At 48.7% G+C, this 18,598-nt stretch overlaps 1 protein-coding gene across 4 annotated transcripts in view; it reads right to left on the reverse strand.

Annotated features, from left to right (window-relative positions):
- Nucleotides 1–729: 729 nt before the first annotated feature.
- The window catches only part of LOC144179534 (methyltransferase-like protein 25B), a 42,072-nt gene continuing 24,203 nt past the window's right edge, over nucleotides 730–18,598 (reverse strand). Inside the window, exons 9-10 of one of the 4 annotated variants that reach the window (XM_077707926.1) lie at nucleotides 9,163–9,248; nucleotides 933–1,163 (exon numbers count right to left, since the gene is read on the reverse strand). In XM_077707926.1, coding sequence (XP_077564052.1) covers nucleotides 1,098–1,163; nucleotides 9,163–9,248 — 152 coding nt within the window. In that variant the 3' untranslated portion in view covers nucleotides 933–1,097. Of the gene's footprint in view, nucleotides 8,114–9,162; nucleotides 9,249–18,598 lie in introns of all 4 variants that reach the window. The other 3 variants (XM_077707925.1, XM_077707927.1, XM_077707928.1) reach the window with 3 other exon arrangements.

Consider the following 18,598-nt stretch of genomic DNA (forward strand, 5'->3'; position numbering starts at 1 on the left):
TGTTAGGAACTTGGGATTTAGGTTGGGCACTCACAAATTACACGAGGACGCAAGTTATGCGGTAATCATGGTACAGTTTGAATAACTTCTTAGCGAACATGTTACGACAGACCTCGTGCTAAGTGTGTATTTATTTACCCGTAACACAAATCGTACAACATTTTTGTGGGGTCCGAGAAAGTTGTACGATAGGGGATTCTTCATACTTTTTTCTGCCATCTTGTGGACTTTGTAAACTTGCATACGAAACCCCATCCACTCGAACCTTTTTGCTGGCAAGGAATGGTGACCATGTGCATACAATTACTGCAGAAAAAGGTTTCCACTCTGGGCAAAGCACTTTATATAATAATTTGCATATTTTACTTGGGTAGTGCTAAAGGGCGATTGAAACCTCCATAAAAATAAGAAAACATCTGTTGAAAGACTTGCCTTGTGGCTCGGATGTTCACGAACCAAGTCTTGTTGTGCGCATCGTGCAGGTAGAGACACTAGATAAGCCATTAGAGTGCCATCACTGAGACGGGCAAGTGAGCAGTGGCGGCCATTTTGTCGATAACCAGGTTATTTGCAAACAACACTGCTGAGGACTCAGCAAAATGGCGCATCTTTGGGCGCACTTCTGCAGCTGAAATGCTGCGACGCGTGGCATCTTGGATTCGCTTTCGGAACGACGTCAGTCGCGCGCAGCCGCAGAGCGGGGAGGACAAACCAAGACTGCCGCAGTTGACCGACTAAAATGCATAAACAACAAAATGGCAGCTCCCTTGAATCGCCGCAGTGTAAACAAATGTCACGCGATGTGAACTGACCAGTGATCCAGGCGGCGGCACGGAGCAGTAGGGGAAAAAAGTGCCAACACTCTGTACCCTTATCTAGGGACGCCACATGAAGCCTCACTGATCTTTTTTTTTTTTTTTTTTTTTTTTTGAAGCGTTGCAGGGCCCTTTAAAATACTGGTGGGAATGGTCTTTGTCTTGGGGTCTGTAAGAGATGAAATTTTGCTCCAACCATGCAATGACAAGCAGTGCACATGTAGATAACAGGATTTTTATTTGTTCGTTGCTTTCGAGACGTCAGTCATTTGCAGGAACTCACTAGCGTGGGGCCAATTGACAGCTCGCTGCTACCACTGGTGCATTCTTCCCCAAGCCCGAAGGTGCCTGCAGAGGCAAAAGCGCACAGACACTGCATGTTAGTGACCCTGTGCATGGAGGAATCTCGGTCAGTGCAACCCAGTTGGTGCCAGGAATGTTATGTAAGGGAGACTGTGAGCAAGTGCAATATGTCAAGAATCAAGCACTTGCTACCACTGTGAGGATCCCTCTCGGACTGTTACGACTGATCCCAGTTCCTCCTCCACCCAATGTGCTCCCACTGGCCGCGGTGGCTCAGCGGCTAAGGCTGAGCATGAGGTCGCGGGTTCGATTCTTGGCCACGGCGGCCACTTTTCTGATGGAGGCAAAAAGCAAAAACGCCCGTGTGTATGAGATTTTGGCGCATGTTAAAGATCCCCAGGTGGTCAAAATTAATCCGCAGCCCTCCACTACGGCACGCCTCATCGCCTGCATTGCGTCGGCGCGTTAAACCCTACAATCAATCAATCAATGTGATCCCTCCACACGACCGAATGGCAACGCCTACACTTGAGGGCTCAACGTATTTCATGAAGCCAATCCTCCAAGGAAATCCTCCATTTCGAGCGGCCCTTGAGAGTGCAGTTCCAGAGAGGGAGTGAAAGGCATCTGGAGGCGAAGTTGTTGCAAACTTTTATTCGAAAAATGAAAGTACGCCTGAAAAATACAGCTGTATAGCCTTTCTATTTTCTGCTTAGCTACGATGCGTGTCCTGTCTCTAACATCAAATCCGGAAGTTCGCCGCAGTGGCGACCGGTTCTGGCGGCACTCTGCTGCGTCAGCTGAAGTGGCGTGTTTTTGAACAGTTGTAAAAAAGTACTGCGTGCATGTGAGTTTAAAATGCGATCACAAGAGACTCCACACGTTGATGCAGAATGTAAATATTCATTTATGTGCGGCCTCACGCAAGTGAGCAGCGTAATTCGTGCATCGTGCGTTTTGCTTTCACGCGTTTTCGAAATGCGAGATGATAGAGCTCTGAGTTACCAAGACAAAAAGAGCAAACACAAAGAGTCCCGGGACCGGTTGACGCTAGGCGGTGCGCCGTTGGCGAGCGAATGCGGCAGTTGCACGGCGGCTGATTTCGTGGTTGCGGCAGCCGCAGCAGTCTCTTGGTCAACTCTGCGAGCATGTGAGATGCAAGTGCGGCCTACGCCAGACGATACGCTCTTGGCACGGCTGGTCAGTGCATCCGGCATGCGAACGCACAGCAAGTTCTATGGGTGTGCAATAAGTGAGAAAGGGCGACACGATTCGCTGTTGTCACAGCCGGTCAGGGTGCGAACGAGTACAGGCAGCTAGCGGTGCGGCTCATTGACTCGCATCACTCGCGCTCTCGAAGTGTCACTCGTGTGTCTCTCGCATCACTCGCGCAACAAATCCTTTAAACCTTCATGAACTCCCTTGTCAACGCAGAGTGCATGCTCTGTGAACTCCGCAAAAGAGGCGAGTGAGAGGAGACAGCTCAATCCGAGAGGAGTGTAGGCAGTCATCTTGAAAGTAGTACTGGAGGGCTCTCTCAAGGCAGCACAGACAATACCTTGTAGTGGCTCGTCGAGTGGAGATAGGTGTATGAAATTAAAACTCGCTTTCAAGGAACTGCTCGGTTGGAGGATCAAGTGGAGGAGGGATTCAGAATATGGGGACGAGTCTGCTATACAAGCGAGACACTGGGTTGGTGTCGCTACAAGTTTGCAGCCTTAGAAAGCAGAGATGGTGGCCGGTCAGGTTAGCACTTCCCTTACCCCGGGAGAAGAACAGCTGCCCGTCATGGTTGTCGGCACTTGCGCATAACGGAATTTCGCCAAGTGAGTGACAGCAGTGACATTAAAGCTCAGATAAGTATTTGAGAAGCTTCCTTTGTGTGTGGAGATACCCCTGGAAGTTTAAACCGTTTAGTAGGACATATTTCGAATAAATTTTAATCCTTGCGCGCACGAGAAAACTCATCCACGCCATCGAAGAAGCTCATGACGTCATCTGTGCTTCGACCCAAACGGCCGACGTCGGGGCTTCTGTGACGTATCGAGGCGGCCGCCGTGCTGTGGGTGCGTGCTTTTCCACCTTGTGCATCACCTCATAGTTTCGGGGACTGAGGTCACGTGCAACTATGGGCAATCAAACCGTTCTCGTGCGCACGCGCCCAGACCGGCATTGGCTGGGGTGTGACGAGAACAGTGACGTCAAGTCATGGTGGCTGCCTCGGTGTTTCCTTCACTGAAACCGAAAGTGACATGAATAAACGGAGCTGTAAGTAGTTATTTATGCCGTGTTTGGCAATTTGGCAGGGTTGTACGCACCTATAGCCGCGAAAAAGATAAAAAAAACGTAACACAAAAATCTCGTGTCATTATTCCTTTAATGCCGAGAAATGGGCACTTTCAGTGAGGCCTGGGGCAGAATTTGGAGTCGTGTCCATTTCAAAGATGTGACACAGTCGTAACTGCGAGGTTTTCAACCTGCAGCACCGCACAGAAACAGACGCCACTTTGAGCTCGCACTTCTGCCCGAGTGCAGTTTTTCAAGAAAGGCAACGCCAACTAAGGGCGTGCAACTCTAAGGGCATGGAAGCTCTTGGATTTGCAGTGTCGGACTCACCATGGATAGTCCGCAGGTAGCCTCAAGATTCTGGACGCTGTACAAATACACGAGAAAAAGGAATGCCGGATTGTTCCTCGGTAAGGCCGTGGTGACTTCGATGGTGATCACTGGAGAGCCCTAGTGCTCAACTTGTGCTCGATGCAGTGGCACATGGGAGGGGGGGATCTTGCTCCCGCCCCTCGCCCCTGATGATGGCCTGGCTGCTGAGTGGCGCCCCTGGGTGGTGCGTGTGTGCGATGCGCAGGCCTCGGAATCGGAATCGCAATCGCAGGCGGCGTGGTGGGCGCCAGCAACGGCCAGCTGGACCCGGTGGATCGGCGGCAGCTGGACCAGCAGCTCGAGGCCTACATGGCGCGCACCCGGAGCCACCTGGACGCCGAGCTGGACGCCTACATGGCCCAGGCCAGCAGCACGGGCAGCGGCTAGGCCGGCGGCTGCGGGCCGACCAGGAGCAGGGCGACGTTGCGCGGCGAGGACCCGGCCGACGGAAACGCGGCCGTCAGCCGGCCCCCGCTCCACCGAGCCCGGTCGCCCAGCACCAGGCCTTCCCAGCAGGGCTGCAGCAGCTGTCGCACGAGCTGCGTCGTGGCGCGTGATTGTGCAGTGCGTGTTGAGAAAGGACGAGACAGCTGTGACGGACTTGCACCACCCCTCTCCTTGTTTGTGAAGCAATCTGTAGTGCTCCCCCTTCCTTTTGATATACGCCTGGATCTGAGCGTGGTGGCACTGTGCTGATTTTGTTGTTGCATTTGAGCGAGGGTTGCGTGGAGGCAAGATGTGAATGGACCGTGCTGGCACGGCAATAACCCCCGTCGGTATGAGGGGCTCTCACCTTATTACACCCTCCTGTGGTAGCACCCACCTGTCCTCAAAGTGTTCCCTGTAGTTTTAGTCTGTTGGTGAAAGCACACACACTGTTTGCAAACAGATGATCGTTCGTTCATTTTAATTGCGTGACCTTGGCATTGGGTCACGCCCTGTTACAGTCTCGGACTCGCCGCGGATAGTCCGCGGGTTCCCCGAAGCCATAGGGATTCATGGGGAAATCGAATGCCGGACTGCTTCTCGGGGAGTCTGTGGTGAGTCTGAGATTGTGAATCGAAGAGCCCCTGTGTCGAGCTGTTTTTGAAGCATCATCCTTTGTTTTTAATATCTCCCAACCAGCGGCGTGGGGGCTGCAGTCTGCTCTGTGTGCGCTTATTAGAGTATTTATGTTTCCACATCCACCTTGCCCACCATGAGTGCAGGGTGTTCAACACAGAGGAGTTTTAATGAACGCTTTCTGAAATGTGACCCGTGTCCCGTCTCACTTCTTTCAAGGTGGCCAGAACACTCCAGTTCACGCCTTCAGCCGGGCATTTTCAGTACAGTCACCAACAAAACACGATAGGCAACTCTGCAACATGGTCACTTTGCGTGAAGCACTGCATGTCTTTGAAGTGTGTCTGCATTTATGAAGGCCATGTGGACAAAACACAGCTTCATTCCATGTGAAAGAACTAGCCTTTGGTAACTCACCACAGGGCACCATTCCAGCCACGGAAAATGTTTTTCCGGCCGAAAAAAATTGCAAGAAAGGTTGGGAAAATTTTAAATGTTGTGCTACAGTGGTGTTATTATGGGTGTGCACTAAAAATTATGAATGTGTTAAAGGGACACTGATGTAATTTGTAAACATTGTGGGATTACGAGCGCAAATTGTAGTCCGGAGTCCATAGGCCCTGTTTCGACCACTCTGAGCGCGTTTACGCGATTTTATTTAGTAGAAAAACTAATTCGAAAATGCTGTCCTCCTCTCTTTACGCTCGCCCATTTTCTGTGGCGTTTTCGTGTGACGTCAGGAGGGGATGAGCTGGCAATTGGCTGCGGCGCTACTGCACGGCTCGCCGGCCTTCCGACAGAGTCAGTCGGCCCAGCGTTTCGCCCGCCGGCCGCTGATGGGTCGTCGCAATTCGTTCGCTCAGTTGAAACGAAGCCAGGACACGTTTGTGAATGGAAGAATGTGCCTTTCTTTAGTTTGTTAGTTTGTACACTGTATCTAGCTCCAAGTCAAGGTCGCTCCACACAAGCGCACATGCGATGCTTCGCTGAATGGTATGCTAGTAGGAAAATCTAAGGCCACTTGAAGGCGGGAGAAGAGTCAGCGAAGTCAATATAGGTACTAAGGAAATAAAATCAATTGATACTTTTACTGTACTGCATAAACCTAGGGTGCAGGAAGCACTTTTTTGCACTGGGCGAACAAGCACAGCGGTCAGCAGCACGACTACGCATCTGCAAATGCTTTTCCATCTAAGAAATGCAATTGCTAGACGTGAAATATTGTGGAAACTTGGGGGCGCTTACTGCAGGAGCGCTATATAACAAATCGTCACCTAAGGTACTTGAAATGCTAAAACTAAATAAAAGTGTAAAATGGTTATACGTTATATACCTTATATTTCCAAGGTCAGCAGCGCTTGCCCGTGGCCGAGTGGTCTGGAGCGCTAGGTATGAAATTGCAAGTATTTTGCAAGTCACGAGTTCGAATCCCCGGGGATACATGCTCTTTTTTTTTTTTTTTTAATAAGTAGACTTTTTCGTTTTCGACCGATGTTTTCTACACCGAGTTCACCTTTTTTTGGGCCGTAACGTTCACTGCTCCACGAACTAATTCACAGAACGTGCGCAGGCTGACACTGGCGCGCTAGCGAGTTCTCGTTGGCGTGCTGTTGCCATAAGCACCAATTGCTTGCGAGTAGTGGGCACAGGCCAGAATCAACAGACCCTTGGCCTGGTGCAAACACGCTTTTTACGATACAGGCATGAGTGAGGCAAGCTCCAAATATGGGGGAAAAGTGCATGGCATTTGAGCGTCTGCGGGGACGCGGAGGGTGTTCATCCACTGCGTAGGCCTCGGCTAGTGATTGCTACGATTCCAAGCTGTCCTGGGAGGCTTACCTTATGCATTTTACAGCTGACAACATGGCAGAGGTGCGGTACAACGATTACTGAGATGTAGAGAATGCCCATCAAACGATGCCGTCGGATGTCGAGCATGTTGTTTTACAGAACCGAAACTGAAACTTGTTTGAATGCGAACCTTGGACGTCGTCCAATCACGGTGCGTCTCCTCCCGTCGTCACAGCCTTTAGTTGGTGCGGCCGCCGCAAATCGCGCATGGTAGTTTTTATTCTTTCGCACTTTGTAAAATAATTACCGACTTGTCAACCGGATAAATGATGAAAAGTGTGCTAATTTGAGCCAGTCTACGCAGTGCGAGCAAAAACAGGAGCTTGACAAATTCACTTCAGTGTCCCTTTAAGTGCCTGTTAGCATTGGTGTGATAAGATTTAGCAGAACTATGATTGCCAGTGCTGTTTCCTGGTGGCTGCCAGTTGCACAAACAAGATCCTGTGACATCATGAGACATTGCTGGGGAGTTTGTCGCCACTGCTGCTTCACCCGTCTTCCTTAATATCTGGGCTATTTGTCTGAAGTTTGCGATGGCATTTGGCATCATTGCTGGAGGGACAAGGCATATAGTTTCATACTAATATTTACAGGGTGTTTCACCTTAATTTTTCCAGAGTTTAAAAATATTTCGGTGCACTGTAAGACGATGCAACTATGTATCTAATATTGCTTAATTAGATAATTAGTCCATTTTAATTAGCCAACTTTCAAACCTTTGAAGCTAGGCAAAAAATCCCAATTAGAAAGTTGCAGAGCGGTATTCAAAACATCAGAATAAACATGTTCTGTATATTAGTGTTTTTCAATGTATTGAAGATGCCCGCGAAATACAAAAAAATACCACGTGACAGGCTCGCTTGTGTGTCTTGACTGCAGTGCTCCCAAACGTTCCGCGCGCCAGCTGCCACAGGCGCACTGCTGCTTAACAGGCAACAGGCAGCAACGTAGGCATTGGCAGTGCCATTTCGCGCCAGCGATAAGCATGACGGAGTGTTTATCACTTGCCGTGCCGGAATCAACAGGTTTGTCATCTGCCTGGTCGCCTTTTAAAGGCACACTGCACTCAAATTTCACCTCGACCAAATTTATTTTTAATGCGTACTAAGTACCCCCAAATCAGCTGGGACACAAGTGGTAGCCCCGTGAAACGCCTCGTTATTCAGTCAGAAGCGTTTAAAAAAGCTCCGCCGCAGACCACGCTGCACCTGCCGAAGGAGGATCGCATAAACAGCCATGACACGCCTGTGACGTTCCAGCCGACGGGGGCTTCTTCCTCTGGCCAGCCACGCAGCTGGAGAACCGGTCGAGCTCTGCTGCGTACGCTTCACCCATTTGCTGCCCGGTGCGCGCGTAGAGCTTGCGCGCAGACTTTCTCCCGAGCTGGTGACCGTCCGGCCGCTCGCTGGACGGCTGCAACGTCACTGCAAAGGCCGTACTCTCCTCGGTTTCGGTTTCGAAATCACAGATTTTTGCTGGCCGCTTGCGGCACCTACACGTGTATTTCAGCTGTTGTATTTTGCATGTTGCTTTCTTTTTAAGCAGACTACATGAAAATACGGTTTTCAAGAGGTCAAAATTTTGAGTGCAGTTGGCCTTTAAGTGGCAGTGCGCCCGTGGCAGTTCGTGTGCGCAATGTTTGGGAGCACTGCAATCAAGACGCGCGAGCACGCACGTCACGTGGTATTTTTTTTTTTATTTCACGGGCATCTTCAACATGATGAAAAACACTAATTCTTAATAGAATGGATAAAAAGACGGAAAGTTGTTTTGCTGACGTTTTGAATACCGCTCTGCAACTTTCTAATTGGGATTTTTTTGCCTAGCTTCGTTGGTTCAAAAGTTGCCTAATTAAAATCGAATAATTATCTAATTAAAGGAGCATACAAAAAATAGCATGAGAAACTACATTGAGAAGTTAGTAACATGCATTTGGTCGCGTCGTCTTGAGTGCATCGAAATATTTTTAAACTCTGGCTAAAGTTAAGTGAAGCACCCTGTATACTAGAGGGAAAATCTGGCGCTGCAGTCGCGGGCCATTGTAAACGTTGCCACTACAGTTGGTGACATTCCTCGCCTACTTGTCTTGGTTAGCCACGACTTCTTTTTTGTCGCGAAGCCGAAATTCTCAAAAAAGGGTAACATTTTTTTTAAGCTTCTAAATAATCGTTGTCGAACAAATTTTTGGGGACTTCATTTTTATAATAACAAAACAAATTTCAATAACTTTTTACAGTTACGTGGTTGCTTTTTTGCAGCCAGAGGCAACTTTTCAGCTTGTTCATGAGCCGTGACAAGGACAAGTGGAACGTGCCAGCTTGGTGCACAACGGCACGCTCGCTGAAGCGAGATTTCCCTCTAGTGTGTATTAGCATGGAACTTTTAATGGGACAAGGCAGTCCTTTTAATATACCAGACTTGTACGTTGTCTCGATGGCCCCTTCAAAAAGATTCTGCACCCTGAGGGACATACCGTGAGTGCGCGCACTGTGGGCAGCAGGGCCTGGTGTTTTGCGTGGAGGCCATCGAGTAGGCCCCTCCAGGCGTCACGCTCTGCATCTGCACACGACACAACCCAGCATGCATTTGGCTGCTCTCATCCCTCCTTCGTCAAAAGCACTCGGGAACGCCTGCCCTGTCGGAGTTGTGCTGCTGTTTTGCTGCAGTGGACGTACCGTTGTGGAGAAACAGGGATAGCTGGCGATGCACGCTAGCCCTGTGCGAAGCTGAGCGTCGATGTCGTCCGCTCGCTTCAGGCCAGCTGCACTAGCACACTCCTTGCTTTCGGCGGAGCCTCGTGGCACATAGCCAAGCCGGTTAGCAACACCCCCAAACCAGCCCAGCGCATTGCTCCAGTCATCATCACACTGATCCAGTCTGGTTTGGCATACAGCCCAACACCTCAACACAATGCATATATTGCACATAAAGCTGGCCTGCGGCTGTTCTACACAATGGGTGAAAAAGAAGGAATGGTAATTCACATAAATTAGGGAAGTGGTGAGCGTGACTTAAAGATGCCACAAGAGAAGGGGACACCAGTGCAGCTTCTTTCCCTTTAGTTCAACAGCGGCTGGGGTTGATCCAGTCCTGGTAGCACTGCGGCCACAGCGTATCGAGTTCCCCGAGTTTGCATTCCTGTGACACACTGTAGGACGGGCATTCCCAGTGTTTGGCAGACCCTGGAATGCCACATCTGGCACAGCCATGGAGCAAAAACAAGACGGCAGGGGAAACGGTGCTTCCTCGGAGGCCAGACAACATCACAAGCGCTTGGCCAAAGTTAGACTAGCCAACACCGCTTGTACAAACATTGCCTAACGCGTCGCCCGCCTTCCAATGGGGGCAGTAGGGACGCTTAGTTCAGGCACTCATCCGGTATGTGGCGCGTGCCGGTGGACGTCCCGCATTACGTCACTGCTCGCGAGTCGCGAACACTGCACCCATTTCTACAGAGTAAGCTTGCCTCGAAGGCGTCAGACGCTGCCTGGGGAACACTAGACAAACTGTCAACTATTTTGCATAGTTTCCGAGAAGCGGCACCTGGCTGGCGGACATGGAAGCACGCAGGAAGGCTACGGAGCGGGAAAGGGTAGGAGAGAGCAACAGGAGAGTGGCTGTTTGGCCATTTTTCGCTCACGCGTTAGGCAAGGATTATACAGGCGGGCTAGCAAAATCTGTCGCGGCAAAAGAAGCTGCACGGCTGCCGCAATCGGCACTCCACTGCGCAGCCCCGGAGCGAATTGTGGCCGCCGCCATTTCGTCCTTCAGGTGTGCCCTCGCCACCACAGCTGCGAAGCTGCATAGCCTGCGTTGGTTTTCAGTGGGGCATTACGCATCCGGTCTGCCTCCTATATGCATTCTTCCTCCGTGGCCGCAGTTGAGGGCATTGGCAGGTCTCTCAAGAAGTTTCTCCAACACAGTTGGACAGTGGAAGGCTTGGGCTTGTCTTACGAGGCTTGAGTGGTGCGTACCGCAACGGCTAGACTAGTGGGGCACGTTTCAGTCTTGTGAACCCACGCAGTGCTTCTAGTCGGGTGGCTGCCAGTGGGATTCAATGCGTTCGGGTGCTCTGAGCAAGGCCCGCAGTTTTAGTGTCTGCAATCTGTTGTTCAGTGAGGTCTTCCTGGGCTTTGTAGCATCCAGTAGAGGACACTGATCTGTCCACAGAGGTGGCAGTGTACACGCGATGAGAGGGAGGGAATCTTTCAAGTTTCTAGAGGCAGTGTGGCTTGTTCTACTTCTTATCGTCCCCCCTTCGTCTTGGGGAGAGGTTGTCGTTTCATCACATCACAACTTGCCCAGGTTTCGGAGCTGGTACCAGTGGGTAGCTGATCAACTGGTTCGCCAATGTTGTGAAGGCGACGTCTTCCTGGCACCACGGTTGCCATATGGGCCAACTGTGGGTGCAGATGAAGTTCTGCCCGGCCAGCGAGGGTGTTACAACCACTGCAGGTGTGAAGCCTTTGAACTGCGGTGTACGGAGGCAGGCCTGGGACGCTCCAGTTTGAGGTGTCCGGGATGGGTGCGGAATGCCAACCTCAATGCAAAGAAAACGCGTACCGCACGTTTGCACGTTCTGTTCCTTCCCAGCCCACTGCATCCTGGTGATGCAACGAGCAAGACGGGGGGCCTGTGTGTGGAAAAGTCCAGAACTGGGCCCATTGGTATAGTACATTCGTAATGATAAAATAGCGCAAACTTGAAGAAACCAAAATTATAGTCACTCCCACCATTTACCACACACGTGAGCACGCGCCTCGTGAGGAGCACCTGGCGTCATCCAGGCTTGCACGTGGCGCTCGCCAAAAATAGCTAGAAAACAGTTTACGCGCGTCCGTGCCACAAGGGGGGAGCACAAGACAGGTCGCGCTACAGACGCTCAGTTCGCAAAGCCGGTTGTTGCCATTTCTAGCGCGTGCTGGTGCATTCCACTTTGGGAGAAATCAAAAAGCCAGCAGACTAAACGATCCGGGCCTGCCAGTCATGCCCGAGGAAGACGACGATACAGATGGATACGACGATGACTGCTACTACCCAGAGGTCGGCGAACTCACTCATGAGTCCACTCACTCAGACTCATTTGGACTCAAACTCACGCGTGAGTTAGAGTTTGAGTGAGCGCGAGGCTAGTGTGGCATGGTGAGTTTGAGCTTGAGTGAGTTTGAGCCGAGTGATCCCGACTGAGTTTGAGTTCGATTGAGTTTGAGTACGCCTGAGACCTAGTGAGTTCTGAGTCCATTTTGAGTTCTAAGTACATTTTGAGTTCTGAGTACATTTTGAGTTTGAGTCCATTTTGAGTTCTGAGTACATTTTGAGTTTGAGTCCATTTTGAGTTCTGAGTGCATTTTGAGTTTGAGTCCATTTTGAGTTCTGAGTACACTTTGAGTTTGAGTCCATTTTGAGTTCTGAGTGCATTTTGAGTTTGAGTCCATTTTGAGTTCTGAGTACACTTTGAGTTTGAGTCCATTTTGAGTTCTGAGTCCATTTTGAATTTGAGTCCATTTTGAGTTCTGAGTACATAGGAGTTTTGAGTCCATTTTGAGTTCTGAGTACATAGGAGTTTTGAGTCCATTTTGAGTTCTGAGTACATAGGAGTTTTGAGTCCATTTTGAGTTTGAGTACAGATGAGTAGCCTAGCAGGCAGCTATGGTTGGCTGTTAAGTTTCATGCGTCACTATGGGCTCGGAATTCAGGTTACCTGCGGGTACGGCACCAATCGCGAACTGCATGATCGGTTGGGAGGGAGGGGGTGTCTGATTTTTTTTAGTTTCTTGTTGAATTTTCATGGCCATAAGCACTTGCTGTATACCTAATTTTCGCGGCTGGTTGCGTGAGTGATAATTGACTGGTGAGGTCATAAACAAGGGTTGTCTTAACTTTTCCTCCTGATGGATCCACTAAGAGGGTGGGAAAGGGTGGTGGGAAAGCACACTGCGGTGCTTGCTTGCTTGTTGTTCGCCTGCTACTGTTAACGGCTTGATATACTAGGGGTCACAAAGGAAGAGGTGAGAGCCGGGGGGAAATGGGGGCGGGGCTGTCCTTTCTGCTGTTTCAAATGAATTAGCTGAATTGACTGGGCAGCGTCCCTTAAGACAGAATAATGACCGCATTAGATTGGGTGAAAAGTGAAACTGATGAGGCCAAGGCGTGTAAGGTATCAAATGAAAGGTCCGGATTAACGGAATCAAGCCGGGTAAATAAAAAAAATGCTTCCTCATTGTAGTCATCAGGCAGTCATAATGAGTCATAGATTGGGTTAAAATTCAAAATGATGCTGCGAGAGCATGTGGGGAATCAAATTCAAGGTCTCGATGTGGGGAATCATTCGGGACGAAAATGAGTTATGGATATATCATGACGTAGTCATGGTAAGTCATAGATTCGGTTAAAATTCAAGTTCATGACGCTAGGGCGTGTGGCGTATCAAATTAAAGGTCTCGATAAGGGTAATCACGTGCTTCCTGATTATTATCATGACATAGTCAAAATGGGTCATAAATTAGGTTAAAATTCACAATGATGCCACTGGGTGTCCGGAGCATCAAATTAAAGGTTCCGATAAAAGAAATCACGTGGGACAAAAATGTGGTAGGGCTATATCATGAGATAGTCATGGTTAGTCATTGATTGGTTTAATTTCAAATTGATTCCGCTAAGATGTGATGGGTATCAAATTAATGGTCTTGATGAGCGGAATCACGCGGGAGAAATACAAAAATGCTTCCTAGTTATAACCATTAGATTGTCATGGCGAGTCTTATATTAGGGTAAAATTCGAAGTGACCCCGCTAGGGCGTGTAGGGTATCAAATTTACAGTCTTGACGAGGGGAATCACGTGGTACAAATAAAAAAAGGCTTCGTAGTTCGAATCATAAGATAGTCATTATGTATCATAGATGGGGTTAAATTCAAGGTGAGGCCGCTGAAGCATGTGGGGCGTCAAATTGAAGGTTCCAGTAAAGGAATCACGTCGGACACCTAAATAATGCGTCCTGGTTACAGTCATGAGAGTCATGGTTATTTTGACTGGTATGAATTCCATATGACCCTGCTAGGGTGTGTGGGGTATCAAATTAAAGGTCTCGTCGAGGGGGATCACGTGGGACAAATATAAAAATGCTTTCGGGTTATAATTATGAGGATATAGCAAAAGGTATATAGCAAAAGGTACACACTCACCTAATTACAAGACCTGCTGCCCTTTCGTTAATGCTATAGTATTCGTCTATGTTGCCAGCTATACTTTTATTGACTAGAAATCCCACTCCCAGTTCTCTTCGGTCTTCTAGACCACGATAACATAGGACGTGTCCATTTTTCAGCACCGTAAGGGCTTCGCCTGCCCTCCTAACCTCGCTAAGCCCTATTACATCCCATTTAATGCCCTCTAATTCCTCGAACAACACCTCTAGACTTGCTTCGCTAGATAAGGTTCGTGCGATAAACGTTGCCAGGTTCAGATTCAGGTCTTGTAATTAGGCTCAATAAGAGGTACAAGCTCAAGGTGGTGCAGGGCTACGCTCCCACATCCAGCCACGACGACCAAGTAGTGGAACGCTTCTATGAAGATGTGGAATCGGCAATGGCTAAAGTAAAAACACAGTATACCGTAGTTATGGGGGACTTCAATGCTAAAGTAGGCAAGAATCAGACTGGAGACAAGGCAGTTGGGAACTATGGTCTGGGCTGTAGAAATAGCAGGGGGGACCTACTAGTTGAGTTTGCAGAACGGAATAACCTACGCATAATGAATACCTTCTTCTGTAAACGGGAGAGTCGGAAGTGGACCTGGAGGAGCCCGAATGGGGAGCACAAAAATGAAATAGACTTCATATTATGCGATAACCCTGGCGTCGTGCTGGATGTGGAAGTGCTCGGAAGGGTAAGGTGTAGTGACCACCGTATGGTAAGATCTCGAATTAGGCTAGATTTGAGGAGGGACCGCAACAAGCTAGTACGAAAGAAGCCGATAAATGAGCTAATAGTAAGATGTAAAGTAGAAGAATTCAGGATCGCGCTGCAGAACCGATATTCCGCCCTTAACGAGGAAGCCGAGGGGACGACACAGGAAGCCAGCGACACACTCACACTCCCACGCTCACTCACTCACTCACACTCACTCACACTCTCACTAACGCTCTCACTCACACTCTCACTCACAGGCACACTCATACTCTCACTCACACTCTCACTCCACTCACACCCACACTCACTCACACTCTCACTTACACTCACACTCTCACTCATACTCACACTAACACTCATAGTCATACTCTCACTCACACTCTCAATCTTACTCTCACTCACACTCTCATACTGTCACTCTCTCACACTCTCACTCACTCACACTCGCACTCTCACTCACACACTCTCACTTACACTCACACTCTCACTTACACTCTCACTCTCACTAACGCTCTCACTCTCATTCTCACTCTCACAGACACACTCATACTCTCACTCTCACTCACACCCACACTCTAACTCTCACTCTCAGTCACACACTCACTCTCACTCACACTCTCTCTCTCACTCACACTCTCACTCTAACACTCACACTCTTACTCGTACTCTTACCCTTACTCTCACTCACACTCTCACTCCCACTCTCAGTCACACTCACTCTCACTCACACTCTCACTCTCCATCTCACACTCACACTCTTACTCTCACTCACTCTCACTCACAGGCACACTCATACTCTCACTCACACTCTCAATCACACACTCACACTCTCACTCACACACTCTCTCTCACTCACTCACACTCTCACACTCTCACTTTCACACTCTCTCACTGTCTCAATCTCTGAGGCCATTTGAATTCTCAATTTATTTTGAGTTCTCAGCCCATTTTGAGTTCTGAGTTCATTTTTAGTTTTGAGTACATTTTGAGTTTTGAGTCCATTTTGAGTTTCAGTACATTTTGAGTTTTGAGTCCATTTTGAGTTTTGAGTCCATTTTGAGTTTTGAGTCCATTTTGAGTTTGAGTACATTTTGAGATTTGAGTAGATTTTGAGTTTTGAGTTCACTTTGTGTTTGAGTACATTTTGAGTTTTGAGTCCATTTTGAGTTTTGAGTCCATTTTGAGTTTGAGTACATTTTGAGTTTTGAGTCCATTTTGAGCTTGAGTACACTTTGAGTTTGAGTGCATTTTGAGTTTTGAGTCCATATTGAGTTTGAGTACATTTTGAGTTTGAGTACATTTTGAGTTTTGATTACATTTTGAGTTTGAGTACATTTTGAGTTCTGAGTATATTTTGAGTTCTGAGTATATTTTGAGTTTTGAGTCCGAGTGAGTTCTGAGTTTTGCGCTCAATGTGAGTTTGAGTTTGAGTGAGCGCAGATGTGCTGCTCAGCATTGAGTCTGAGTTTGAGTGAGTGGTGATTCGAAAAAAGAAATTGTGAGTGAGTTCGAGTGAGCCGCGCCAACTTTGCCGAGGTATGCTACTACCACAGTGAAAAGCGACGGCGGAACACGTAAACAAGTAATTTCAAACCCAATGCAATGTGTGGTGGTGTGTCCTTCAGTGCTTACACAGAAAGAAATCCTCCAGCTTCACTGCGGTTCAAGCCTTGCGCAACTTAGTGTATCACCATATTTTAGGTGCAAACGGACTTTTTCCCTGTTTTTATCGACGCTATTATCTTCTTGGTGCGGAAATCTCAAACCCTCTATGCGGATCACTATGAGAAGCTGGCTTGAGCATCATCCATCTCCCATTTCACTGTTGGGTGACGGGAAGTCGAGTCTGATCCCGAGACGTGTTGCTCTGATGTGATTTCTGGCCAATCGGTGCATGCATGCCAGATTCATTCAGTGGGTGGATTTGGGACACCGTCGCGCCTGCAGGTAATTACCGCCCCCTAATTTTGTCTCGTGAGTGCCGTCATGCTGAATGGTGTGCATTAAAACCTTTGCATCTGATACCACATCTCTGGCATACAATGTACAAAAATGTGGGAGTAAATAAAGTAATTTGGTGAGCTTTGTGACGTCATCTGGCATACACGTTGAATGGAAGTAGTGTCAGTCAACTTAGCACACGAAGCCGTACACAAACTACTTTTTTATTTGTGTCGTGCCATGCAACACTATCCAGCATAAAGTGCGGACCAAGTGGGCAAGCACTGCTGTCTGACTTGCTATAGCTGGAGTGTTAGGCTGCACTTCCCACCTTTTTTTTTTTGAGGGGGGGGGGGGGAACTACTGCCCCTGGATTGGCATATCAAGTGTAGCCAGGTAATGGTAACAGGCTTTCTGCATTCCTCTAGGAGGACGGCCATAGTGGGCAGGCTGACAGGTATTGTGGAATTCGAGAACTCGTTCTGCCTTCTTTTGTAACAGGAGCCAACATTCCAGTGGAGAAACCACGCCCCTTTTTGTGCAGCCTGGTTTTATTGCCATAATCGCAGCCGCGGAAGAGTTGCAACATGCAGCGATGAGCACAAGAGTTGCCTGTACAACTTGAACCACAAGGGACGGCAAAGAAAAGCAAGTTGGGTGAGGACAGGTGAACGGTGATGTTGGAGCACCATTCTTCCTTGCAATCTTTGGCCGATGTCACTGCTGAAGGCGTAACGGTGGCAACAGCTGCAGTATCGACGCTGGCTTGTGCTCCTCAAGCGCACTCTGGTCTAAATGGCCCTTACACATGTAGCATAATCTGTACCGCCTTTGCAATGCACGTAGCACTTGTGCTAAGTGTTTCTCACAGACCTTGTGATGTTCTTTGACCCATTTTTCAACATGTCTTGGATTGTTTCTCCCAGCTTCACAACACTAGTCTGAATTTGCCAGCCCTCTTCGAGACTTGGGTTGCCTTTCAGCATTAGTAGCTCCGGGAACATCTTTTTGGAATACCTTTGCATCAGCTCGCACAGACCAGCCTGTCACTCACCGAATAGCTGCGCATTGTCCCAAACTATAGCTGGCTGGACGCTGAGAATGCGTGGCTTGGTGGTCACCTAGGCAATCGCAACAGCATGCTTGTTGTGGGTGCCGTTGTCACAGCTGCCATGGAGGTGCTGTGCTGGACACGTCTTTTTACGAGGAACGACTGCACGGCAAGAATCGCACACAGCAGCTTTTGGCCGATGGGGATACCCTCTGTGGATAAATTTTCCCACAAACATGCAATCGCCTTGCAGATGACCACGACTGTGCCGTTTGTTCCCAGGTTTTCAGCCTTGACAACATTGGTGTTATTGCAGAGAGAGATGGCGGCATTTTTCCATCGGATATGCCCTTGCTGCCACAGGTACCAATCTTCCTGGTGTCATGAGTCGTCGATGTGAATTTGCTCCCGGACCAGCTGATGATGAGTGCTTTTACAGTACTGCCCGCAATGCTCGTAAATCATCTCTAACTCAACCTGTTATTTAGCCATTCTCAGACACTTCATAAAAACTGTTTCATTCCAAAAAAAAAAAAAAAAAAAGGCCGCATATCTGCTTTTTTCGTTGCAAATGTCGACGAAAGATGATAGTCGACTGGCGCCCCTGGCAAGTAAATGCATCCCTTCTCTTTCCCGCTCACCTCTCACGCTGTTCCTCTCCCGTCTCGTTCCTCCCAAGATAACACACTTGAAGCTTGCTCAAGTCAATTTAAATTTACCATGTTCCGCTGCTCCAAGTCGGGTGCCTCGATGCCAGCGCTGCCGTACAGTGGAGATGTGCATGACACCGTGAATCGAGGCACCCTACTACAACATTTATAGAACCACGTTGCCCTACTCCACGAGCGTTTCAAGCGGAACGTGGAACCTATCTAGTGGAACCTTTCGTTGCTGTTGCCGTTTGATTTGTTAAATGCCGCCAGGAGCTATGGTGGCGCGGGCAACAGCAGGCGACGGTTTTCTGCAGTTGATGTAGTATTTCATTTGCTGTCGCAAAAACCAACCATC

The sequence above is a fragment of the Haemaphysalis longicornis genome, unplaced genomic scaffold (genome assembly GCF_048455015.1).
Source record: "Haemaphysalis longicornis isolate Haplotype H1 unplaced genomic scaffold, Haemaphysalis longicornis Haplotype H1 scaffold_4, whole genome shotgun sequence".
Classification (NCBI taxonomy): Eukaryota; Metazoa; Arthropoda; class Arachnida; order Ixodida; family Ixodidae; genus Haemaphysalis; species Haemaphysalis longicornis.